This window comes from Panthera uncia (assembly GCF_023721935.1).
Source record: "Panthera uncia isolate 11264 chromosome A1 unlocalized genomic scaffold, Puncia_PCG_1.0 HiC_scaffold_16, whole genome shotgun sequence".
Lineage (NCBI taxonomy): Eukaryota > Metazoa > Chordata > Mammalia > Carnivora > Felidae > Panthera > Panthera uncia.
The window spans coordinates 7,440,768-7,467,025 of NW_026057576.1; the positions used below are offsets into that span (position 1 = coordinate 7,440,768).

Consider the following 26,258-nt stretch of genomic DNA (forward strand, 5'->3'; position numbering starts at 1 on the left):
TTTCTTATATCTTGATTCTTCCCATATTTTCCTTGTTCTTAAATGTCTTTCTTGGCTTTACTCTGTCACTTAAATACATGGCACCGTATTATTGGGGAAATAGCTTAAGTACTTATGAAAAAGAAAATGATTAATTCTGGAATAAAGGCACTTTTGACCTTTATCCTGGTAGAAGTGGTTTAAAGATATTAAACTTGAAACTTGTTGCTCAGTTTTGAGGTAGTCTCAACCTCCCACTTCTCTAAAACGTGTTAGCATAGTTTGGTACGATGGGTATTTGACAATCAAGGCAAATTTTACGTTTTCTGGGGTTAAATTCTGCAACTGCAGTGATTAAAATCCTCAAATTTGATTAAAACGTTTCCTTCAAGAAATGTGGTTATACCACCCCAGAATGTGGAAATTAGAAATGCTGTAAGTCCTTTCAATAACATCTTTTACTCAGTAAATAAAGCACTGTGGAATAATGCCTAATAGATTCAATGTCTTTTTTGGGCTTAAAGTGTGTTAACTTACTATATTTGATTTTTAAATAGACACCAAATCCTACTGCAAGCGAGTTTATTCCTAAAGGAGGATCAACCTCCAGGCTGAGTAACGTGTCCCAGTCAAATATGTCTGCCTTCTCTCAAGTTTTCTCTCACCCGTCCCTGGGAAGTCCTGCTGCTGCTGGCTTAGCACCAGGTAAGTTGAGTGACTATTTCCAGTGAGTTCCAGAGAACATATCCGTAAACACCATTTGCTATTAGTTAATCAGAACTGAAGTTGTATGCTTGAATGGTTCACATTTGGACACATTATGGGTTTTGTGTTGTCAGTTCTGGTACCATAGATCAAATTTGTAGTTGAAAATTTTAAAGCAGAATTTAAATATGAACAAAAATTATATATGAGCATGTGTAAAAGCACACACATTTAAAGGAGAAAATGGTTTCTTATACAAAAGATCTACTTGGACCGTAGTATTTCCCTATTTTTTAAAGTCAGTAATAATGCTGTTTCATTCAAAAGCTTCTGTAAAAACATCAGAAATAGAATATTCATATGTATATATGCTTCAAAGTCTTAATTTTATAGGAAATTTCTAAAAAATAATTCTGTATCATTCTAAATGTAAGTTTAGATGTATTGCCTTTCCGGTGTTTGATTATAAATCTGTTGTAGTAGTTTTAAATTGGGTGAAGTGTAAACAGTAGTAGGAAAGAGATGCATCAGGGGTCATCGAGGTAGAGAAAGTCGTACTTTTTTTCCCCCGCATTTACCCATAATGGCAGAAGAATTTGAGCAAATGCATTTGTACACCGGGGGTCCTGAGGTGTGGTTCACAGTGACCCTTTGTGAACCATTTTCTTTGAAGTCCCCTCTTTCATTTTAAAAACTAATGCAACTTTTGCACTCCATCACATTAACATTTATTTTAATACAACAATATGAAAAACTTCTTGGATAAATAACATCAGCCCTCCCTACTACTCTGTACCTTAATTAGGAAACCAAGGTATGGAGAATTATGTTGAATTTATATTAAGTGATAAAGTAGGTTATGTTGTGTTGATAAACTGTTTGAACTGCTCACACAGATTATGTTTCTAGAACCTATGCCGGATAATGACCACTTAGCCTTGAATGTTTCAAAAAACAGAAACAAAATGAATTACGGATATACTAATGGAAGCCAAAAAGTCCACCTGGATCAGCCTGGAACTAGTTCTGCCTCCAGAGCTTAATCCAGTTAGTGAGATGGATCATTGGTTTCGATACCACCATTGAAATCAAGGATCTTTTTGAGATGCAGAATGAGAGAAGATGCTGATAATTCTATGGAACAGAGCGAATAAAGTATCAGGTGCACTTAGAGGCGGAATAACCTTGTGTTGCCAGGCTTTTATCAGAGCCTCCTTCTGCCACCTTTTTCTCTCTCGCTCTCTTTCTTCCTACTCCTCTCCCCTTCCCTTTCAACTCCCTCCCCCTCACCTGTCCACTTACCTTTTCTTCTACTTTGGCTCTTTCTAGGTTCAGTTGAATTTGTAAACATTTTCCCTTCTTCCGTAGAGAGCAGTGTCACAGTTGAATATCCCTGGTAGCCTAAAAGTTTTACTTGTAAGTAATACGCTATGACTTTTCTCCCATTGAGGTGTGTTCACATTGTTTACATGAACATAAACTACGTGTGAGCTGCGCACGTAAAATTTCTTAAAGATCGTCCAGACTTCTGAGCAGTGTTTCATAAAGCACCCACAAGAATGGTGTCCATATGCCAATCAGAAAACATTGACTCTCTTAATGAAGTGCCAATTTATCTTGGCCTAACAACACATCTTCTCTTGTTTCAAAAGTAAATATTTTGTTCACACCTGTGATCAGACTAGTTCAAGCTTGCTAAAAAAAAAAAAAAAAAAATAGGCCTTTTAAATATTCAAAGAGTTAAAATGTCAGAGAAAATTTTAGATCTTGAAACTTTTAGTTAAAAATTTTATTAATGCTGTGGTACTTCTTTCAGCTCTTTAGTAGGTATTAGCTTTTGTGTAGGTGGGTGTTTCATTGGTCTCAATTGGGTATCGCACCTAAATTTAAGATGAAATTAATTAATTTAAAATGTTACATTAACTGCGAAACTATGTATGGTTCTGTATAGCTCTAACATTAAAAAGGTCATTTTACTTCTTATTAATGAAAGTAATTCCTGTCTGGAACCATTGGAAATGGGTCAGTGTATCATATTAAATGTGTTCCTGAATACCTCTTATTTAAAAATTATTTTTCATTCAAATGAAAATCAACTAACTAATAAGCTAAAGTATTTTCCACAAATACTGGAATGATGAGTGGTTTTGCATTTATTATTTCTTCATATTTTCTCCTTTTAGTTAATGGCTTAACACTTTCTGGAGATGAACAAAGAGACAAAAATTACGTGTCCCTTCAGTGTCTTCCATCACTTCTTACCCACAAATGTTCTTTTTTTCAAGGCCCGGGAAAGGATTTTGGTATTTCCACTTTAAAGTTGTAGAATCAAAAAAGGGGTAGAGCTTATGTATCTACCTTAGTGGTGATTTAATTTATCTCTGATGCTTCTTGTCTACTGTGGATGTAATCTGTTAATAATTTTCAGTTGATAAAGTTTCATTTTCTCTTTTATTTCTAGTTTAGAAATGATTGCCCTTGAAAATACGTCAAGTTACTGTGTTTTCCCCTAAAAAACACGAACCCTTAAAAATTTTGGCACACAAATGTAAACTATAGCAATGTCATTTTCATCATGGGTGAAAAAAATACATATTTAAATACATCTTTTGGCCCAAGATGTAAAAATGTTTGAACAAAATTAAGTAGGTAATTAGATTTGAATTTCTTCAAATTAGAAGGAATCAAAGCATGCCTGGAAACACAGTAGATCTGGAGTGAAAAAGTTTTTTTGCTTTAAAATGTGTTTTCATCACTTTTAAAACCTGATTTGCATTTTGAAAAAGCTTTAATATACGAAGTAAAATTTTATACAAAAGTTATTTGAATTTATTCAGAACTAATTAGGTTTAAAGGGTAGTTACATTGCTAACAATGTACAGCACACATTAGGTTTCCATTGAATTGTACACGTAGCCATTTTATTCTCCTTTAAGAAATCGAGAATCTACAGGCTTAGCTGTTGTATGCACATTTAACCTAAGAACAGTAGCTAGGTACATTCTAAGTATCTTCTATGAATAGCTGTTAAAGGAGTATTTGGGTTTATGGCGCTCCACTTGGACTTCATTGTCTTTGAGAACCCTTACAGTTATATGCATATTTTTATTTCGAAACATGTATTTTTCTCTGGTCACAAGATGTATTATTTTTCTTCTGGGAGAAGCACAACCTTCTGAAAGTTAAGAGCCGCCGGCTTAACACACACTTAGCAAAATTTATTTCCAGACTGTATTTTAGTAAGAATATTTCGAAAGTGACAGTTAAAGATCTATTTTTTTCCCAGTAGGTCTTGCTTTAGGTGAAATTTTTGAATAGATCTTTAGAAATGAAAATATGACTGCACTAAGTGCATGAAATGATAGTTGATGGTTTTTTTTGTGCCATGAAAAATAATTTTGTCATGAGAGCTAATTGCTGACTCTTTTTGAATCAGAATTTTTCCTAAGAGTATATTTCTTGACTTGATAGTAGGCTGAGTAATCTAAATCTTGCTGCACTTCAAGTTTAATTGCCTCAGTATTAACTCCAGTCCATTTGAAAGTGATTTTAAGACAGGTACCGACAGGAGCATACGTTTCTGGGCAGTGTGCTGGTGTATCTGGTGGTTTAATGCACAATTGGGAGTCCAGATTTGAGCATCTCTTGAGCCCCTTGATTGCGTGTGGACACTTGGGAGGGACAGAGGGAGTTCTTGAATTTGGAAATGCCATCAGCAATTTATGAATGATGAAGAGAGCCGTACCTGACTTTCAGGATTTTCAAATAATTCATTTCTTTAAGATGAGAATGGTGCAGATTTTTGGACCATTAGATATTTTTATTGTGAATTATTATGGCAAATGTCAGGTGGTTGATTGGGGAGAAGCATTTAATTATTATACCAAACTTACCATTTTTAAATAATTGCATTTGTTGTACATTGTATTGTAATATTATAGAAAAATCTCAAGAAAATAAGTTTTTAGATCTAGTTTTTTGAAATGAGGGTGCCAAATTGATGGATAAAATTAGCTAGTTTTGTTTATTCTTGAGCTTGGTCAGTGTATGGGGGAAGAAGGTGACAGGAAAGGAAAAGGGGGAGATTAACACATTTTCACCATTTATTTAAAAAAATACTAAACATCATATATATAATTTTATGTAAATATATCAAATGGTGCTTAAGCAAGAATAGTTGTTTTTGTAATGTCGAAAGGTTTGAGTAAGAAGATTTTTTCTTAAAGTTCTACGCTAAAAAATGATAAAGTTCTGTGATTCATTAGCTCTGTGGCATTTCATACCATACACGAACAAATGGAGCCTTCATTCATTTCATTTGCGTAGTAGTTGGTTTCTGGAACAATCTGATACTGGTCATTGATCTAGGTGGAACTTTCTGGGGTTGATATAATTGAGCCTTGTGCTGGTTTAGAAGTGACTTTCTTGACAGATTATCATCTAGCTTCTGCTTTGTCACTTAAAGTAGTAGGGAATTCGTTGGCCAAGCAAGGTAGCTCAGGGTACCTTTGAAAAGCTCGAATAGAAAAGAAAATGATATCTTAACACTGAACTAAACTCTGTCTTCTCTTTTGTCCACTAGTCCTAGTTCTTTCTCTTTGTGTTTAATGGAGTAAGTCAAAATCTTTTCTACGTGATAGCCCTTTTAGGTATTTTCTTTTTGGGACGAGTTGTATGTATGTGTGTGTCCATATAACTGATCAGTTTGTATGACTGAAAAACAAGAGAGAGGACAAGCTGGGGTATATTATTAAAACGAACAAATTGTATAGGGCAGAAGTTACGAACTCTTCTAAGTCCTTGTGGCTGGAACACTACTGTGGATAAAGTTAAATCCACAGATATGTCTGCCCAGTTAGCTGTATCACTACTCTGATACCCAGCTAAGAAGTGTGTGTACCTTTGGGAAAGTAGGAAACTGCTAATAGGTTGAGACTCTGGTCTTGCCAGTGGTGAATACCTAAGTTCATATTTAAAATTTTGCTGTGTATCTTAGGCTCTACATTGAAATCTCTGAAGGCATTAAAAACTTCATACTCTATCATTTTAGACTATTTTATGTTGTCTTCAATGGTATAATTACTGAAAATAAAATTATAAAAAATATGTATGTAATTCTTAAACATCACCATGGTTTTTATAGGATGTTACTCTGAGTAGGTTTTCCTATAATTATTTTCCAGAAGTCTACTATTAAATGGATTCTGTGGGTCAGTCAAGTAATTCTACCATGATTTTATTTTGATATTTCAGTCTGAACTGATTTCTCTGGATTATTTTTATACTTAATAACAATAGAGGTAGTTTGGCATGAAACTATTCTTCTAATTTGTAAAAATATCAATCTGGATTTCCTAAGCATATTACAGATTCCTTAAGAAGGGCCATGTCATTTCTTATCTAGCACAAATTTAGGCATATAGATAGTGCCTAGGAAGTGCTTACTCATTTAAGCTTCACTTTTGTCTTGAGAAGAAATGTTTTCATTGGTCAGTGTCTCTCAAATACAGTGAATTTTAATGATTTCGTAAACGTCTTTGAAAACTTCTTAAAACTGCAAATGTTCGAGAGAATATAGATGCAAATGGTCCTATGAGAACAGCAGTGTGCCTGTTGAAAGTTTGACTGTATCAGAACTAGAGTCACTTTGTGTTTTGAGGTGCTAAAACCAGTGAAAATATTTATAAGTATTATTTTTATATTGCATGTTTTCCATTTTTTTGTAACGACTTTGTTTTTCAGGTATGTTCAGCAGAATCACTCAAAGCTTTCCAGGTTTTCTAATTGGGATTACTTTGTATATTAAAGAATGAAATAAAAATATATAGTTAAGATCAGGGCTCTCTGAGGTTTTTGTGAAGAGGACCGTTTCATTGGCCTGTAACGTTGAGCTCGTCCTAGATGGAAACTGCTCTTTGTATGCATGTATAATGCTACAGATGGTGATGTCCCAGGGAAGATTACTAACCGTAGAACCGTAGAGCCATAACTGGGTTGGGAGTGCCTGCGGGCCTATATTCCCTTCCCAGTTGGGAATTTCAGGAAACTGAGGCGAGACGTTAATGGCGCAGAGGGGGATGTGGCTGCTGCAGCTGGCTTGGAGACCTGTCAGGTAAGGTTTAATAGCTACCAGTAGATGTTCTACTGGTTGGGGAATCCCTGCTTAATACCTCCTGTTAGGTTTGAGAGTTCCTGTTGCGGACTTCCTGTTTAAATCTCATGTATTGGCTGACTTGTCCCTTACCTGTGGGGTAGGGGCTGGATGGGAGTGGGCCGGGGTTCCCTTCCATTATAAGTTCAGTAGTCTACAACTGCAGCAACGTCCCTGCTGCTCTTTGGCCGCTTTCCTTGGATCAGGACTTGATTGCCCTTAGAACATGGCGCTAGTTACAGTAAAGTAGCCGTGTGGCTTTTGGCACACACCCTTTGATCCCAGTGTTGTAGCACCTTCATTTCTATGAGAAGAGAACATTCGATGAATTTAAAAGTCTTTCTAGCTGAAAATTGTATTGTTTTGTGACACGTGGATCTACAGGAGATAGGTACACTAAAAGGAGTCAAAAATGAACACAGTGATGGGGCAGAGGTAGCAAAAGGAGAGAAGAGTTTGATTTCTGTACTAGACCTAACAGGGACTTCAAAAGGCATCGGACTTCCTTGACCTGGTCTGTGTACATGAAAATCCCACCAAGGCTGCGTTTGTATCGTAGGGGGAGATGAGGGGAGTTTTGTTTCAGTAGTGTAAGATTAGCATCTGGTGAATCAGGGTTTTGTAATGGTTCTGGATGAACTGAGGCAGAGAGAACATAGATTAGTTGAATGCCCAAGAACACTCCTGATTCCCAGCTGAATGTAGAAAGCTACAAGTCGGCCTCTCACCTCCCAACCTTGTCCCTTTAATTCAAATGGGTCGAGAGCTCAGGATCATTTCTTCTTTAACCTTTTGGTTCAGTGGTCCTGGTAGGTACTCAGCGAGGGAGAGTGTGTGTGTGTGTGTGTGTGTGTGAATAAAATTACCGTGCCGTGTGTTATATGTCTAGTTAGGAGTAGTCCCCTAATTCTACAGGAACGACTTGAATGGTTGCAGCCTCTTCTATATCTTGAATTTTCCCTGATTCTTCTCTGCTTGACTAGTCAAATTCATATATGAAAGTCATCTGTTTTCTTACTCTTCTCTGCCTTTCAGATGTACAGTCTGAGTAGAGCATGTGGGAAGGGGCCTAGAAAAGAGAGGAATTAAGAGATGTATCTGTTTTAAAACCCCAGTGCACATAGGCTTGTAAAGCCTAAACATAAATACTAGCAAACACTCAGATGTGGACTGCATGTTTATGGTGATGATGTTTATTAGTTCCGGATTTTTTTAGTCACGAATCTCTTACACATTGATATGTCCGAAATGACATACTTCCTCATGAGTTCATAAATATCTTCCTGTATTTTAGATGCGGTTCCCAGATTTTAGATTAGTATTCCTATAAGTAGTAACTAGTCGTTAATGCTCCCTTTGAGGGGTTTTGGACCTTAAAGAAAACAGTACAGATGAGTAGGATGCTAATACAATCATTGTCCCCCAAACTGCCCTCTAGGCTGTAGTTACTATGGATTGTCATCTTATCGCCCACTGTTTGTGGGGTGGTGGTAGGCTAACTGCTGAAACCGACATCCGAACCGTAAGGGCTTTATATGACCAATATTTATTTCTTGCTTTTGTGATAGTCCAGGCCAGATATTCAGGTCATCCGAGATGCTCTTTTCCACGTAGTCAGTTAAGGACCCAGATCAAGTGGTTTCTAGGCATCACTCTAGTCAGCTGGGAGAGGAGGAGCATCAGTGGGAAGTTGTAGGGACAAGCCTGGAAACTGCCTCGTGTCCTGTGATGACTGTCCACCCAAACAGGAGCTTCTGTGTTTCTAAGCAGTGCGGTTACGTTCGCCAGCCTTTGGATGTAAAATTTTAACAGTTGATCCTGGTTGTCTCCTGCGTATACATTTGGGGGCATTATCTTATTTGCATCTCTGAGATCTATTTTAAGGAAATTGGCAAAGAAGCTACAATAAGTGATTTATCTAGCATGACAGGGAATGAAGCTTTCTGGCATACTTGATTTTTTTCCTATCAGAAGCTTTAATTGTCAGAACTTGAGATCTTCAGCAGTTTTTCACGGAAAGACTTCTAAAACTTGTAGTCCTTTGTTGCTTCGGATCAACTATTACCTTTTTTTGGTGACTCTTGGTCAGCTCCGTGTGCCTCGGTGAAGGCACTGAACCAGAATACAATTGATACCCTTCAGGTATCAGAGTTTGTGAGCAGTTTGTTTCAAGTTAAGCAATGACTCAGATTCTTTGCCTTTCCGTTGTCCTCTCACCCCCATAACTCCTTGAAGGTAAGGCCTTTTTCTTGCTCACTGAGTCTGTTAAAGTGCCTGAGTTCAGTGCCCTGAATGGACAACTCGGGCAAGTTTATTTGAACCACTTAGTGAGTTCTTACTGGCTTTTTATTGGTGGCAGTGTGGTGCTCTCAGTATCTCTACCATGAGGGTACTGGTTCTCAAATTTGAGAGCCCATCATGATCCCCCGGAGTGCCTGTTAAAACCTACCCTTGCCGAGTCCCATCCTCAGAGTTTCTGACTTCATAGGTCTGGGGGAGCTGGACGATTGACTTTTCTGATGTGTTTCCACGCGATGCTGATAAGATTGCTTTTCCTGGGAAGCCATTTTGAGAACCACTGCTCTTAGTGCTCTGTGCCGTCTTCTTTCCCCTTAGTGCACACAAGTTGGGGGGGGGGGGGAGAGAGAGAGAGAGAGAGAGAGAGAGAGAGAGACAGAGAAAGAGAAAGAGAAAGAGAAAGAGAAAGAGAAAGAGAAAGAGAATTCCAAGCAGCCTCCACACTCAGTGAGCCCCTGGGCTCCATCCCATGACCCTGGGATCATGCGTGACCTGAGCCAAAATCAAGAGTTGGACGTTCAGTTGACTGAGCCACCCAGGCGCCCCTCTCCTTTTTTTCTTATAACCCCTTTCTTTTCCTTAGGAGGAAGGAAAGAGCCGAAGGCTGAGAGCACACATACATTTTTTGATGCCAGTACTTTTTTTTCAAAGAAAAAGACTTTGAGGGGCGCCTGGGTGGCTCAGTGGGTTAAGCATAGGACTCTTGACTTCAGCTCAGGTCATGATCTCACAGTTGGTGAGATCGAGCCCCGCGTTGAGCTCTGCACTGTCATCGGGGAGCCTGCTTGGGATTCTCTCTCTCCCTCTGCCCCTCCCCCCTTGTGTGTCTGCAGCTCCCATGCATGTACATGTGCACACTCTGTCTCTCAGATAAACTTAAAAAGAAACACACTGACTTAGGGACTTGAATTGTTGCCTGTGAATAAGGTATATGGGCTTTAAATTATCCTTTGAGTTTAGTTTTGCTTTTCTAGCTCACGACTATGTTCTGGATGACTGAAGTGATAAGTATGCATTGAATTAATTGTTACAGGGGTTCTGAAGCTCATTCAAGATCATAAACACAATAAAAAAACCAAACAAACTGGGCAGTGGGGATTTCTTCCACTTTAGTATTGGTAATGGGGCAAAAATATTGTAAGTTAATTATTGTAATACATCTAATTTTTCAGAATGCCCGAAAAATGAAAAGCATAAGTACCATGGCTCTTTAAAATTTTAAACCTCATGGATCTTGAATCAGTAATCAGATATCTTTTGTTCACACATTGCATTTTAGTATGTATGCTTTAAAGTTTTTATGTAGAGACCAACTAAATTGTTATTTATGCTAGAGAAATAAGAGAGATGTTTATTGATTCAATCACAACATTTTCTTGAAGTCACATTTCAATTTTTGTTTTAAATTTGGCATTAGTTTTTATTCATTGGAAAGAAACACAGAGCTAAAATTCTAGTAACTGGTATTAATCTTATTATTTTTGTGACCATCTATAATTTTTTAGAAGCAGACACACTTGTCTTGGAGTAAGATTCTTGTTTGTAAACAGTGCAAACATAATTTGTCACTATGAATGAAAAACACCATTTATTCATAGACATTCGCTATCACTTGGGAAGAAAAAAATGGTTCTTTTGATCCAGAAAAGTTAGGTTTGTTATGAAATATTTGCCCTCTCCCCATATTGTTTCAACCCTTTGTTTAAATAATCTAAGTGTTACGATTTAAAAGATTGCCACCATTGTAGAGGCTAGGGAAGGTCCTACCGTTTCAGATCATTTGGCCAGGTTTAGGAACAGGCAGGTCACCGTTCTGTTTCTTCAAATAGTATAGGGATCAAATTAAGTTAACCTATACCAAAGTGAGTTACTATACAGGCTATCTAGTATAGTATATAGCTCTTAAAATTACAATTCATACCCTAAGAGTAGTTTGTGAAAACGTGGATAAGGTATTCACATTTTTAGAGGTTTAGATACTGTAGTTTACACGTAGTCTATATTGTAATAACATTTGTCAAATTGATGAATGAAAACTCATGGAAATAAGGCTGTTGGTAGAGGTAAGGCTGAAGATAGGCCAAAGGGATGAATACAGTTTGTAGACATGGGAAACAAAACAGGTGTGCAGGTCGTGGTCTCCATCAAATTTGTAAGAGTGTGTAGCTGATGGGACTCGGGTCGAATTCATCATTGGAACTCAACTGTGTTTTCCTAACTTTGGTACAAATGAGATTAAGTACATTTTGAGAGGCAGCTGTAGGGTACTTAACAGATTTTTCACTGCTTTTAGTGTTTCTAATAGCCAGGTAGTCCAGATACTTTTTATTACAGGTATATATATAATCAGTCAAAATGAAGTATGATTATATAAATCACTTGCCAAAATTTTCTAGATGTTAGGAGAAAACCAGAGATGGAAACTGAGTTATATTTATTTTGGCTCGATCCGTATGGCTTCTATTAAAGGTTACTTACATTAAAAAAAACAATAAAGGGGGCCCCTGGGTGGCTCAGTCAGTTAAACTTTTGACTTCCCCTCAGGTCATGATCTCAAGGTTTGTGAGTTCGAGCCCTGCATCGGGCTCTGTGCTGACAGCTCAGAGCCTGGAGCCTGCTTCGGATTCTGTGTCTCTCTCTACCCCTTCCCTGCTCATGCTCTGTCTCTCAAAAATAAATAAACTATAAAAAAAAGAAAAAAAACCATAATAAGGAAAGCTTTTTGGAGTGTGTTGCAACTTTTTTATTGTGTAATGTAATGAAGAGAAAATATTTGTACTTTTAATCAAATATAATTTTTATAACTGAAGGGTAATCCAGTAGTTAGAGAAACATTTTGTGCTTTTTCTTTATATTTTCTTACAAGTAAAAATACTGCTGTTTCTTTATATACTTCTTAAAAGAATGAAAAAGAATACATGTGATGTCTTCATGGTCTTACTCAAATAATTTTTAAATCAAAAAAAATATTTTTTTTGATGGAGTCTTTAAAAAGAAGATTCAGGTTTCTTCTACTATTAGTATATTAGAAGGCTTAAGGTAGATACTGAAGGGTGGCAAAATAAGAGTAGAATCAGGTATACCCCAAGTACTAGAGGTTCTTTGAATCCAAGGTACAGTTTACCATGAGTCTAGATTTTGGACTTTATTAAAGAGAAGAAAATCGTTTCGTCATACTTTTTAAAAAGAGTTCCATTGGTAGCCGATGATTTGATTCTGGTCCACTCTATATGTGCGATGTATTTGCGTGTAGGATGTGAAGCTCTGCTACCTTCAATTCAAAAAGAAATCTACGAGGCTGCCTGATGGCTCAGTCCATTGAGCCTGTGACTCTTGGTTTCAGCTGAGGGCATGATCTCATGACTCCAGGGAGCAAATCCTGCAATTGGGCTGTGCGCTGACAGAGTGGAGCCTGCCTGGGATTCTCTCTCCTCCCTGCCCCTGCCCTTGCCCCTGCCCTGCTCGGGTGCGCATGCTCTCTTGCTCTCTCTCCCTCTCTCAAAGTAAATAAGTAAACATTAAAAAAAAAAATCTATGAAATACAGACTTCACTGGGAATTTAATTTCCCTAGGCATAAAAACATAATATCTACAAATTTAGATCTTATATGTCTTAAGAATCAGAGTAAGGGGCGCCTGGGTGGCTCAGTTCGTTAAGCGTCTGACTTCAGCTTAAGTCACAATCCCTCATGGTTTGTGAGTTCCAACCCGGCGTCGGGTTCATTGTGGACAGCTCAGGACCTGGAGCCTGCTTTGGATTCTGGGTTTCCCTGTCTCTCTGCCCCTCCCCTGTTCATGCTCACTTACTCTCTCTCTTTCTCTCAAAAATAAATCTTAAAAAGTAAAAAAAAAAAAAAAGAATCAGTAAGTTTTTAGGTAAGATATTCACTTTTATTAATTTGAGTTCTGGCACGTATAACCTTTATCCACAAAATTGTTCAAAATACTTACTTTTATTATCTTGGGTGAAAGGTGTAATCTGTTAGGAGAATAATATATATGTAAGATGTAAGGTGAAATCATGCCCTTATTATTAAGTAATAATATGTAGGTCTGTGAGTGTACATATTTCCTATCTGTTTTATAGAATGAGTTTTTAGGTTAGTCCCAGTCCAAAACTTGTACCTGAATTTACAGGTTAAAATATTGTTCTCTCGCTCGCTCGCTCGCTCTCTCTCTCTCTCTCTCTCTTTTTTTTACCCGTTTTGAGTAAGTTAACAGATATTCAGAATGCTTATTGTTAAACTAGAAAATGAGAATTTGAAACCAGTAATTGTAAATAAAGGCAGATATATTGGTGTAATTGGAAGAATCATAGATAGTAACTTCGGATGGTTGCTTTTAGTAATTGTGAAGTAAAAACAGTGGGAGAAATTCTATTAATAACTTACATACCTAAACAATTTGAATAAAAGTCACTATACAGGGTGGAGTTTTCTTTCCTTGCCTGATTTATAGTTCTACAGTGTGTGTGTGTGTGTGTGTGTGTGTGTGTGTGTGTGTGTGTGTGTGTGAAAAATGCTTATATTCCATTTTATTCATGTTACCTCACATAGTATTATTTAACAATTGGTTATACATTTTAATCTCTTCTATAGAGAAGGAGGGAGTTTTGAGGTTTGCTCAATTGCATGCTTTCCTAATTTTTGGAAATTATGACTGTCTTATTCTTGGAATTGTGACTCCTTTTGGAGGAGAGGTATATTGTGTGGCTTGTGTGCATTTTGTCTGTTGCAAGTTTGTGGATTGGACATTGTATCTGTTCCTGCAGGAAGACTGAGGGCTATCTCAGGATGTTGTGAAATCAGGTTAGAGGTGTAGTGGGTTCTCATCATTTCACTAACAAAAATCAGATTTATAGTCTTTTTTGCCTACCTAATCTCCCTGATGAGAGCGCTCTCAAGTGTTCTGTCTGTATTTGTATAAAAAGAATAAATTTGTAATTTAAAACTTTTATCCCCTGAAAAGTAATTTACTTCTAACTTCGTGGCATTAAAACTTGGTAAAATAAATAACACATTTTACCAGTTTTTTAAGTTTTGAGAAATTGACACTTAGGAGTTTTGACTTGAGCCATTAATACTAAAAAAAGCTACTAATTAAAGTTGTGTGAAAATTAGCTTGAGTCAGTGTTAATCTTTTAAAGATGAGCTGAGGATGTGTATGGACACTTCCCAGGGCGGTTTTAAAAAATATGCGACCTAGACCCACCCTAAACCTGCCATTCCGGTTTCGCACTCAGATCCTCCCTCCCTCTCCCTTCTCATTTCGCACATGTCTGTTTTTAGACAGCCTGTCTGGCCATTCTCCTGTCCCTTCCTGGTTAGGAACCAGTGCTTTAGGGGGTTAGGGACACTGGAGAAATGCTAGTCTTTTTACCAGGAGGTAGAGCAGGAGGACTTTTTCCTCCTTCAGATACTTTGAGTCACATACATTTATAATTAAAGTAACATTGTCTTAAAATTCTCTGTTTTTGGAATTTGGGTGTGATTGTTATGGACGTATTATCTGTGTGCATGTGAATTTATACGTTTTATAATGTTGTGAAACGTTATAGGTAGCCAGGATCCTAAACTGCTTAAGTCACTTCTCCAGCTTCATTTTCCTCTTAAGCTAGCTAAGCCATTTCAGAATCTCTTAATTACTTTAGAAGAAGACCTCCTTACTTCTCTTGAACTTCAGTTCATTTCAGAATTTGTTGATTCTTCCGATTATCCTGCATTCTGTTTGCTGAGTTCAGGCTTACAGGAAGTTGGGTAAATCTGTCATCATGCTCCGAAAGATGCTTGAGTACGAAGCTTAGCAGGCATCTGTGCTCTCTTCCTTTCGCTCTCCACGGCCAGTTGATTAGTAATCCAGTCAGTTCAACTCGCATACGCTGTCTCCGGTATATACTGCCTCCATCCTTGGACCAGGCCATCACCGCCTCTTTGGTGTTTGAGTTAAACAGCCTAATTGGTCTGTCCCTGCAGTTCATTTCTCATTTAAAAGTAAAAGTAATCTTAAATATAAATGAGGTCACGTCTCATTGTCACTAGAATAAAATCCCAGCTCCTTACTATGGCTTACATAGTTTGCATGTTGTGCGCTTCTCTGAATGTCCCCCTTTCTCCTCCCCAGTGTGTAACCAGTTCCAGCCTTGCTGGTCTTCACGTACCTCAGGCTCTTTTTGGCTCAGACTCTTTGCATATGTTGCTTCCTCCACCTGTTTTTTCTGGGGCTGGTTCTTTTCTTCTCTTAGGTGTCAGCTAAAATGGCACAAAGAAAGGCCTTTGACTAACGTAAACAAAGTTTCCCACCATTATTTTCCATCTTGTCCTATTTCCTTGCTTGTCAGGACTCATTACAATTTGAAGTTTGGCTTTTGTTTGAATCAGGATGAGGGTCGTCCTCTTTTATGGCCATTGGAACATAAACTCCCTTGTGGCAGGAACAATGTTTAGATGCTAAGTGAATATTTTAAAAATTAAAACAATGGAAGATTACTATTTAAACACTACTGCTTGCTTTTCTGATGAAATAAGCCTCATCCTTTTAATTCTACCTCATGGAGGGAGGATCTCTGTTATAAAGAGAGAATATGTTTGAGAATCTGTATTTGAATATGTATTTGAATGTGTTCAGCTTTTTTTGCCCCATCCCTGTGCCCTTGCGTTGGCCTTAGTCTGCCGGGAATGCTTTTCGGTTTCTTGAGGTCTTGCCTATTTTTAACTGATCAGGTCAAATGCCTCTTTTTTCCCCAAAGCCGTTTCTACTTCTCTGGTCATTACGAAAATATACCATCCCTGTGCTTCTCGAGTGTTTGAGTATCTCATAATATACTTAAAAAATTTTGTCTATGTTTTATATATGTTTTCTCCACTAAAGTTGAATGCTTCTGGAGGCCTTTTTAACATTTTATCCATTATTGTGATCACACATGGAGACCTGGAGTAAATTTTAAAATTGGAAAATTTTGAGCACGTTAATGGGCTTATGACAGTGTGCGTGAGCTTCTTGAGATCGAGACTGGGTCTTATTTCTTGAATTTCTGAAACCTTGCTCATTGCTCAGTCTCATGCAGTGTTTCCAGTGTTTCATATGTAGTTACAGATGAATCTGTGGTGCTTTCAAAGTACAGCCTTCCCTGTCCCCATCTGAGACCTACTGAATCAGAAACTCCACATCTGGAGTTTTTAGAGGTGTCACAGGAGATTCTGACATCTACCTTTTTACTCCTAAAGAAAAAAAAGCTCAAAATGCCAGAAATTTGAAGAAAGGTGAGATTTTATCTGATTTGAATGAAAGTGTTCAGAAAAGAAAGGTTCATGGAATAGGAAATATTTGAGATGGGTTTAACATTTTTTTTTTAATGTTTGTTTATTTTTGAGACAGAGAAGGGGCAGAGAGAGAGGGCTCTGAAGCAGGCTCCAGGCTCTGAGCTGTCAGCACAGAGCCCGACGCGGGCCTCGAACTCACGAACTGCAACACCACTACCTGAGCTGAAGTCGGACGCTCAACCGACTGAGCCCCCTAGGCGCCCCAGAGATGGGTTTTAAAAGATGGATATGATTGCTGTAAACATTTGAAACACAGCTGAGAATCTGTGAAGTTTTTTTGTTTGTTTTTCCCTGTTTGTTTCAACCGGTTGAGTAGTATAATCTAGAAATGCTCTGACGTTAGTGAACTTTCAAAAAGTACTTCAGTCTGATAGGTAAAGACTAAATGGATGTGAAGAAAATCTCAGGTGTGATGTTTAAGCATAGCCTTGGAGCAGGCTTCTGTTGGCATTAAGGCATCATCCTGAAATTCTGATTGTGAACAAGTCCATGGAGTTTCCTTGGAGAGGCTAAGTTAGGGTCTCTAGGCTAGGGCGTTTTTGTTTTTAAATAGTTGGCACTTTGTTTTGTTTTCTTAAAACAAGCTGTGCGTCCAAGCAGTGTGTTGGTACCTGTCGGTGCTGGTGTGCAGTGATTCCACAGGACCCTTTAAACTACTATCATTAGATGTTGTGGATAATTCTTGGTCTCCACCTTAGGCTCTTAGTCACTGCTTTTGTTATGCAGAGTTTCTCTGTCACTTATCTTTCCAAAGAAATATCTTTGGAGTCTGCCATTTGTGTAATGCCAGTGATGTGAGATTTCATCTTGAAATATCAGAAGAGTACGATTTCATTTGAAGGTTAAAATTGCTAGGCAAGGGGTGACTGGCTGTCTCAGTTGAGCATGTGGCTCTTGATTTCAAGGTCATGAGTTCGAGCCCCACGTTGGGTGTACAGATTACTGAAAATCTCTAAAAATATAAAATTACTAGGCAAGTGGAAAAGGTCAGATCGGGCAGGAACTTAGAAAAATTAATGAAAAATGGCACTGAGGTAGATCAATTTTCCATATATTTAAAATACCTGGTAACACTCTCTTAAAATCTTTACCAATTTTGTTTGCCAGTAGCACTCCCAACTTTGACACATTGTTTTTTGAGGGTTGTCAGAATGTGGGGAGAGGAGCCCAGTAGGAGGTAGGACTGGGAAGGTGGTTTGGAGTACAGACAGCAGGAACTAGCAGGCATCAAAAACTTAAGTCTTAATTACCATTTCTGCCCCCAGGGCGCCTGTGAATCTAGAATACCAAACCTTAATTAGAACTTCGAACAGTGGTTTTCAAACCTTGTTTTAAAGCAGCAGAACGCTTGGGAAGTCTATATACCATCTCCAAACCAAAAATTATTAAAGTGATAACACTGGCTTTCCAGAGTCTTGTGTTTTTTTTTGTTTTTTTTAGTTTTTTTTTTTAAATGTTTTATTTATTTTTGAGAGAGAGAGAAACAGACCATAAGTGGGGGAAGGGCAGAGAGAGGGAGATACGTAATCAGAGGCAGGCTCCACCCTGGCCCTGAGCTGTCAGCACAGAGCCCCACGTGGGGCTGGATCTCACAAACCGTGAGATCTTGACCTGAGCCGAAATCGGACACTTAACCGACTGAGCCACCCAGGTGCCCCTCCAGGGTCTGGGTTTTAAAATGTATTCATGAAGTTCTTCGGTGAGAATAACAAGTCTGTGTGGTACTTGGTTGAACACAATAGCTTGAAATTGGTGAGTGAAGGAATAATTACTCTTCTTACCTTAATCTCCTTTTCTATATTTTTTAATTCTATATTTTAATTTTATTCTATGTTTTATTTATTTTATATATTATATATTTTATATATTTTAATTTTATATATTTTAATATATATTTTATTTATTCTATATTTAATTTATTCTATATTTTAATTTTAATAAAGATTACTGCAGAGTCACCACCTTCCTAATAAAAAATCCATCTGTGTGTGTGTGTGTGTGTGTGTGTGTGTGTGTGTGTGTTTGTGTGTGTGTATGGAGAGAGAGAAAGGTGACAGGAGAGGCTTTATTCTGGAGTCTCCGTGAAAATGTTGTAACCCAACACAAATTAAGTATGTTGGTGATAATCTCTAGTATGTTAAAAAAGGAATGCACACTATTTGGACCTGCATTTGTGATTTTATTATCGATTTAATAAATACTGAAAAAAATAGATGAAAGAATTTCAAATCAAAATTTGCACAACCCTGGAGCTTCTCTGGAAGCCTAGGGTTTTACTTGATGAAGGTGGTTTGAAAACCACCGGCCCAGAAGGCCTGATTTCTCAATAGGCGAAAACTTAACATGTACATACTTAAGGAAGGTGGGAGGGTTGGAACTTTACTCGGCTGAGATTCCTCATCTGAACCACAGAATACAGAAGATGATTTGAGTGACTGTTTTGTGCATTCTCCCAAGGACAGTATACAACAGGTACTGTTCATGATGTGCAAAGAGTGTTGTAGCTCGTTAGGGCTTAACTCTTCTCTGAGAAAGGCTGGGAAAGCGAGGAATCAGTAAGACGTTAATGCCAAACCAAAGCAAAGAAAAACCCCACAAATTACCAAAGTGTCAGATGCTTGTATGTGAATGAGCACCATGTTGAGGCACTGTGTAGTTAACTACCACTTTTGTCCTCCATACATCTGAGTCCTCAGGTACTGAGATTCTTGGTTGAGAATCAAGAATTTTCACACTACAACTTGGAAATGACCAGGGAAATTTTTTTATTTGAATTTTTTCCCCATACTTGAATAAATAACGGAATTAATACATTTGAAAAAATGAAAAGTTTTATCTGTCACCTTCATGATTCTTTCTGGAGACAGTCTTGACTAACATTTGTTTTGCGAGAATCTTTTAATCTAATTCATGTGGAAGGACAAAATGACATTTCTGTGTTCTGAAATTAGCTTGAGCTCTCTGGCTGCCTTTCTAAACTGAGTATTTTCCCTCCCACTTCCATAATAGCATACTATTTGTAGACAAAACCCCTGACTCCTGAAGTGGAAAGGCCCCCTGGGTTTGTTGTGGTAAATCTTGAAGCTCAAAAGCTGTCCGTGTTGATTTTTTGGTTTCAGAAATAATAGGGCAACCCACTATTACAAGTCTTGAGACAGCACATGTTACTCTTTTTATCTTTTGATTCAGAATATTTTCTCTAACTAGTGACTGAGGATCTTGCATTTAAGGAATTTTGTAACACTTCATTAGTTTTTTATGTATGTCATTAAGCAAAGCTGCCCTAAGACATGTAGACTACTTCTGGGTGGAGACATTTAATTTCTCCCCACTTCTCTTTCTCTGTCTCTGTGTCTCTCTCTGTCTCTCTGTCTCTGTCTCTCTCTCTCTCTCTCTCTCTCTCTCTCACACACACACACACACACACACACACACACACACACACACACGGAAAGCAGCTCTTCAAAGATTAGAACAAAACAACAGCTTTGGCCCTTGGAATACTTTTCATTTGTATACCCTGTAAATTTCTTCTTGAGTGAGAAACCCTATGGTTTGTGTGATAGCTGAGAAAATTTAAGCTTTTTAATCTATTTAACATTCCTTTGCTGTAACTGAGTGAAAGCTTTAACCAAGACCTGCCTATGGCACATAGCTGCCGTCAGTTTATTGGCTACTCCTGTAGTTGAAAGGACGTTGAACTATTTTTTGGACCCAATAAGTTGTCCTTTCCACTTGGGTGTTGAAAGAGCATATGAGCAGTAGCTGTTCTGATTTTTGTTGGTTGTTTTCTCTAGGGAACAAGCTACCCTCTGAGTCAGCACTGGACTTGAAGATAAATCCTACAATTCATGAAACTGACTGATTCGACTAAAGGATGGATAGTTTGGGCAGCGTTGGACAGCTCTATGAGGGGTCTGTTGGTTTAACTGAAGGGATTGTTGAGTTCAGCAACTTTTAATTCCCCTAATTATAAGGGGTTGCTGTTGTGAAAACAGGGTTTGTGAAGGAATCAGTTCTGGCAATTAACATCAATATCCTTATTGATTCCGTTTTTATTTGTCACCACACTTCATGGAACAATTTTTTAAAGTATAGAAATTTTACTGCTATTTGTTTCCAGCAAGAATTAGAACACCCTGCGAGGTCAGCATAGGATTTTGCTGAGTATGAATCCAAGTACCCTTTTTTCACATGGGGTTATAAACATTTCTTTCAAGTAAACCTTTTGGCATTTGGGCTGTTTCATTTTTGCAAAGGTAGTTTGCATTTGTGGCGTGAAACTAATAGGACTAAATTGAACTTAATTTGATTAGTGTATATTTTACTAGATCTGTGAATAATTACTATTTTGGTTTATGGTTAATATTGTGATATGCTTTGATAATTACCAATTTTTACCTTAAGAAGTTCACGATATTTTTTGGTATCAATCTGAGGAAATGGGAATGTTTGATTAAATGGAGTTTTGAATCTGAAACACTGAGGGACTTAAGCTACAGAAAGAAAATTTTTGTTTATCCTGATATTCTAGGCAAATAAATTAAGCAGGAATACTGTGGATTATCTTTTTGGAGGCTTTTAAAAACAGGATGTGACATGTCATAGAGAATATTTTGGCCAAAGGTACATCTGTGTGGTAACACATACAATGTTATGGTTTAGGATTGCAAAGACATTCATTTTATTTTAGCCATTGGAAAGTTCGTGTGATTTAAAATATATAGAAGAGTGGGAATTTCAACTAGCCAGTATTTAAGTTGACTACTAAATAGCTTTTATTATTTAGGCTAGAAGTGCAACTGAACATCTATCATGTCAGAGTTTGGAAAATTGGGCTATTGATAGTGAGCTTTTAAACAGTTCAATGTCAGGTTCATTAGTTGCAGGATTGTTTTGACCTTAACGCATGGTACTTTTAATTAAGAACATTTGTAGCCAGTTTTGATAACTATTTGCAAAGCTTCGTTTGATTGAATGATGAAATTATTCCAGGGAAAAAAGTAAAGTCTATTATCTTAGCTGTTACTTCTTAATCCTGTTGCTTTTTGGACGCTGGTTTGTTTTATTTTGTACAGTCTATTTGAGGATTAGATCCACATTTTAAATATACGCATGCTTGTATGATGGTTGTCTCAGTTATATCTTGATTTGAAAGTTTTCTCACCTGAGTTTGTGGCTTAACAGTGATGGTAAAAGGTTCCCAAATTAAAACTTGGTAAAACACTATTTTTACTTGATGGCAAGATCTTGAAGTATAGTTGCTGTTCGTCCCCTTGTTTGGCAGCAAAGTGACCAAAACTGTAATCTGGATTTACCATATTTTCCTGGATTCTAAGATGCCGTCTATTATAACATGTATCCTGTCAGTTTAACAATAGGTTTTGGGGGGAGCAAAATTAATGTCACTAGATGCACAAATTTTAAAACATCTTTAATAAAAGAACCCATACATCCGCATTACTAGGATTCTTCAGAAACCCTGAATTCTAATTTCGTCTTTAAATTCAAGGATCTTCTGAGTCACTCTTGTCTGTAGCAGTTATACATGGCTTCATAGTCACTTGTTTCTTTTCACAGTGACTAAAGCTTTAGGACTGATGGTATAACTTTGAGGCCTATTCTAGAATTCCAGAAACTTTAACAGATACATGTTTTTAATTGGTTGTACTCTGATCCCATCCTTTAGGATTTTATATTTGACAGAGTGGAAAATTGACAATTCTGCCTTTAATCACATTTTTTTTTTATGCTATAATTTTTCCTCCTAGGTTTATTACTTTTATATAGCCGTTAGGGATTTAAATTTAGGTTAAATTCAGCAGCTTGAGTGCTACACTGAGCTCTGTTAGCACGTGAGGGGCCTATATTCTAGTTCCATTTCTATGAATACTGAATTTATGTGACTAAACAGGTCACCGAGCTACTCTGGGCCTTAGTCTTCTGATTTGTAAAAAGAGGGTGAAAGCTTAGTCTACTGGCTTAAAAATTGGAAGTGATAAAACATTCTCTTCAAACTGTTGCTGCGTTCATGAAGTAGATTCTTATTTATCTTTAAAATTAAGTAGATAATTAAGTAGATTCTTAATTATCTTAAGAAGATATTTATGAGTTTAAGGGTGACTCAGTGGGGTGATTATCACGAAGCAGAAATCGACCACGGTTTTTTCTAAATTTAGGATTTTTAAATGTATATATTTTTACTATAAGGCAAAATAGATGATGGATGATGGCTTTGATATTTGTGCAAACAAGCTTATGCTCAAGGTCATTCAAAGTTTAAACTTAAAAGAAATTGATTTATTTTAGGTAAAGTTACTGATTATTCGGATAGCTTTTCTGTTTCCTAACTGGATCAAAAACTATGTCATGAGAAAAATTTTAGTTCATATTACAAAGCATCACTTACAGTGAGCTGTTTTCCCCTAAAACCATTCCTAACACCTTAATAGACTTCAGTTGATTGATAGTATTTTCTCTAGTCTTAAAATTGCCTTTCAGTTTTTAAAAAGTTATTTCCTCTATTAAAGAGTTGAATCATAATGTTATCTTTTAAAAAGCAGCATATATGCACTCTGTTATATGTATACATGTATCTTAACTATAAATACTTTTCAGGATTTAGGATGATTTCTTAGGATACTTTGTAGAACTGGAATTTTTAGGATAAAGTCTGTGGATATGTGAATCGTTTTTAAGCTATTGAAATTGAAAGCAGCTGTTTTTAGGATGCATACACCAAATCATAGCCTAGATGCTCCTCTGTAGGATTACTGAGTCCAACTCTTTTTGTTAGTTATTTACTAAGAATAAAGTGTTGTTTCATATTCTTCTAATGTTTAAATAAGTAAACGTTTTGAATGGTTTCTATAATTTTAGCGTATTAGAAGCTAAAATATGGCTTAACTAATGATCTTACAAAGTCTTTTTTATTTAATGTTAATAGCTTAAATCTTATATTAAGCCGTAACATTTAGTGTATATATTTAGATAGTTCAAATACTTGGAGATAGGAGCTGGGGAAGCATATAGGTTTAGCCCCTTGAGCTGCATTTATTTTTTTTTTTTATTTTTATTTATTTATTTTTTTTTTGCTGCATTTCCTAGCCATGGAGTGTGCATCACTAATATGTCATCTTTTCTAAACATGTATGGATAAAATGTAGTGAAATTCACTGCCCTTGTCCTAGGGTTTACCTTTTTTTCTCCTGTTCCTTCCCTGTGGCAAAGGTTTAGATAAGAAAATATTTGCTCTTGTATTTTTCTGTACATACTAGTACATACATACTAGTGGATGGATACTACCACTTCACTATAGAGCAGAATTATGAAAAAGTGGTGACTATGCTGGAGGCAGTTCAAGGTGTCTGTGCAGAAGTGAGTTACCATAGCAGGCTAAAGACTGCTATCTTTAAAAAAGTCTGCTTGCACGGTTGGCACTTGGCTGATGTCTGGGAACTTGGCGGTTGAGGAGTGTTCCCATTGTTCCCCAACTGATTGGGGTGGTTTACTGTGCCTAGACTCTGTGTGTGAACAGTTCGGTTTATGCTGCACACTTGCTTTCCTTCTGGGAGTTTGGAATTCTAGTATGTGTTAGGCAGAGGTTGCCTCTAATCACTTCCCTATAAAAACCACGGGCACGAAGTCTCTGATGGACTTCTCTGAACACATAGATTGTACATGTGTTACTGGAGGAGTAGTGAGCTGTGTGAACCCCCCTGAGAGTAAGAGAGCCTAAGGAAACCTACCCATGAATTCCTCTAGACTCCACCTGTGTGTCTCCTTGAGCTCTGGATGTGCATGCCTCTTACATTGCTGTGATAAATCTTCACCCTGAGTGCAACTATATGCCGAATCCTTTTGATTGAGTTCCGGTGAATTTCTGAACATGGGGGGTGGTCCTGGGGACCCCCAGTCAAGGATCTTTGTTTCTAAATTTATGGAGAAACTCTATTTTAAAGCAGTTTTATTTATATAGGAATTATTCCCTTATGGAGCGTTGAGTGCATTTCTTATGGTATTCTGTAACTATTAACATTTTATTTCAGAAAGCTCTATTCAGTAGGAATCTGTCTTGCATACAGTATAGTTACTTAGAGTATATTGGGGATTTGTTTGACAAGTTGCAATTGCAAATAATTTGTTTGACAGGTTGCAAATTGCAGATCATCAAATTGCAAAAAAACTCCATGATCTCCAAACTTTAATTGCTAAATGATTATAATTAAATACTTAAACTCACTTTCTTTTTCTACTAAGAACAGCTAGTGATAGAAATGAACTAAGAAATAAAGTTTGTGTCTGAAACACTGGAAGAGCAAGAGGGGAGAAATGTTCTGAACTTATTTTGGAGTTGACCTTTTATACCCATCCTTTAAATCGTCAACAAAGTCAAAGAACAAGAATGTATTGTTAGTATGTTTAAGACTCTGTTAAGAGTTTAGGAGTAAAAACTTATTGTCTGTGTTTTGGGCTATATCTGCATCATTTTATCTTGGTGGGGGGGTGGTGTGATTGGGGAATTTGGTTAAGAAATGAATAAATTAAGGAATGTATTTTTAATAGTGACTTTGTATTTTCTATTACTGGATGTTATTAAATGAATTCCTTAGTGTGATTTTCTTCTGGATGAGGCCCCAAATAATGAGTCTGTTGTTAAGAAGATAATGCTTCTTCTATTTGCCTTCAAGTTCATCTGTTCAATAGGAGATATATTTTGATAATTTCTAATCTAAACCATTCTCTACAGTGTAGTCATACAGGGTAATTTATTGCTGGGGATTTAGTTTGGTTATTGGAACTTTGTTAAAATTATTAGTAAGCTAGGTTTACCCAGTTCCCTATTCAGTAGGAATCTACTGAATTAGTAGATTCTACTGATTAGTTTCCCTACATTGACCTGGAAAGACTAACGCTAGAATAATCAGACTGTTCTGTGAGGAGAGTGTCCTTCACCCCAAATTCTTTCAAATTCCTTTCTTTCATAACGGTTTGTGGCTTGGTTTGTATTTGCTTTCAAATAGTGATGGTCAACATCTATGCCACTCGGTAGCATAAACATTTATTTTTCTCCTCCCAGCTTCTTGTATTATGCAGGTAATTTTGGTGATGGCATTCTCCATTTTCTGATTGTGGCTGTTGCTCTATTTAGCATCTTGGTTGTTGGTACCAAAAAGAGGAGACTTCAACCTCTCTATTTATTTTCAACGAATTTCTTGTGTTCTAAGAACTGTGCCATTACAAAGTGTAGTTAGCAATATAGAGAAGAGAGGATTAAGGCACAGTTCTTCCCTACAAAGACACAGTTTAAATTGTGTAGTACTTGGAACAAAATATAAAGTACAAAATGATGGGAATAATTATAAAATATGGGTATCAAGAAAATTTTTTTTTATAGGATACGAAGATTTTTCATAAGGCCAAATTGTAATTTACTATGAGGATGGGGGTTAGAGAATTTGGTGTTGGCAAGGAGGATTGTTGATTAATGTCCCAGAGGAGGAGGCAGCTTTGGAGACTTGGGGATACATGAAAGCAACATGGAGTTGAATCTTTAGGTGAATTGAAGAGAGGGGCTCCTGGGTGGCTCAGTCGGTTAAGGGTCCGACTTCGGCTCAGGTCATGATCTCATGGTTCGTGAGTTTGAGCCCCGCGTCGGACTCTGTGCTGACAATTCAGAGCCTGGAGCCTGCTTAAGATTCTGTGTCCCCTTCTCTCTCTGCCCCTCTCTTACTCACGCTCTGTCTCTGTCTCTCAAAAAGAAATAAATGTTAAAAAAAAAAAATAGTTGAGGAGAATCATCATCA

The 26,258-nt window shown here is 37.2% G+C and overlaps 1 protein-coding gene across 8 annotated transcripts in view; it reads left to right on the forward strand.

The window, feature by feature from the left end:
- Window positions 1-26,258, forward strand: part of PAN3 (poly(A) specific ribonuclease subunit PAN3) — a 132,038-nt gene that overhangs the window by 40,690 nt on the left and 65,090 nt on the right. For 7 of the 8 annotated variants that reach the window (XR_007461200.1, XM_049647367.1, XM_049647364.1 and 4 more), the window contains one exon: window positions 537-684. Coding sequence is in view for 7 of the 8 variants with exons in the window: in XM_049647367.1 (XP_049503324.1) it covers window positions 537-684 (148 nt within the window). In the remaining variant the exon portion in view is untranslated. Of the gene's footprint in view, window positions 1-536; window positions 685-20,249; window positions 20,368-26,258 lie in introns of those variants that run through there. The other variant, XM_049647366.1, reaches the window with a different exon arrangement.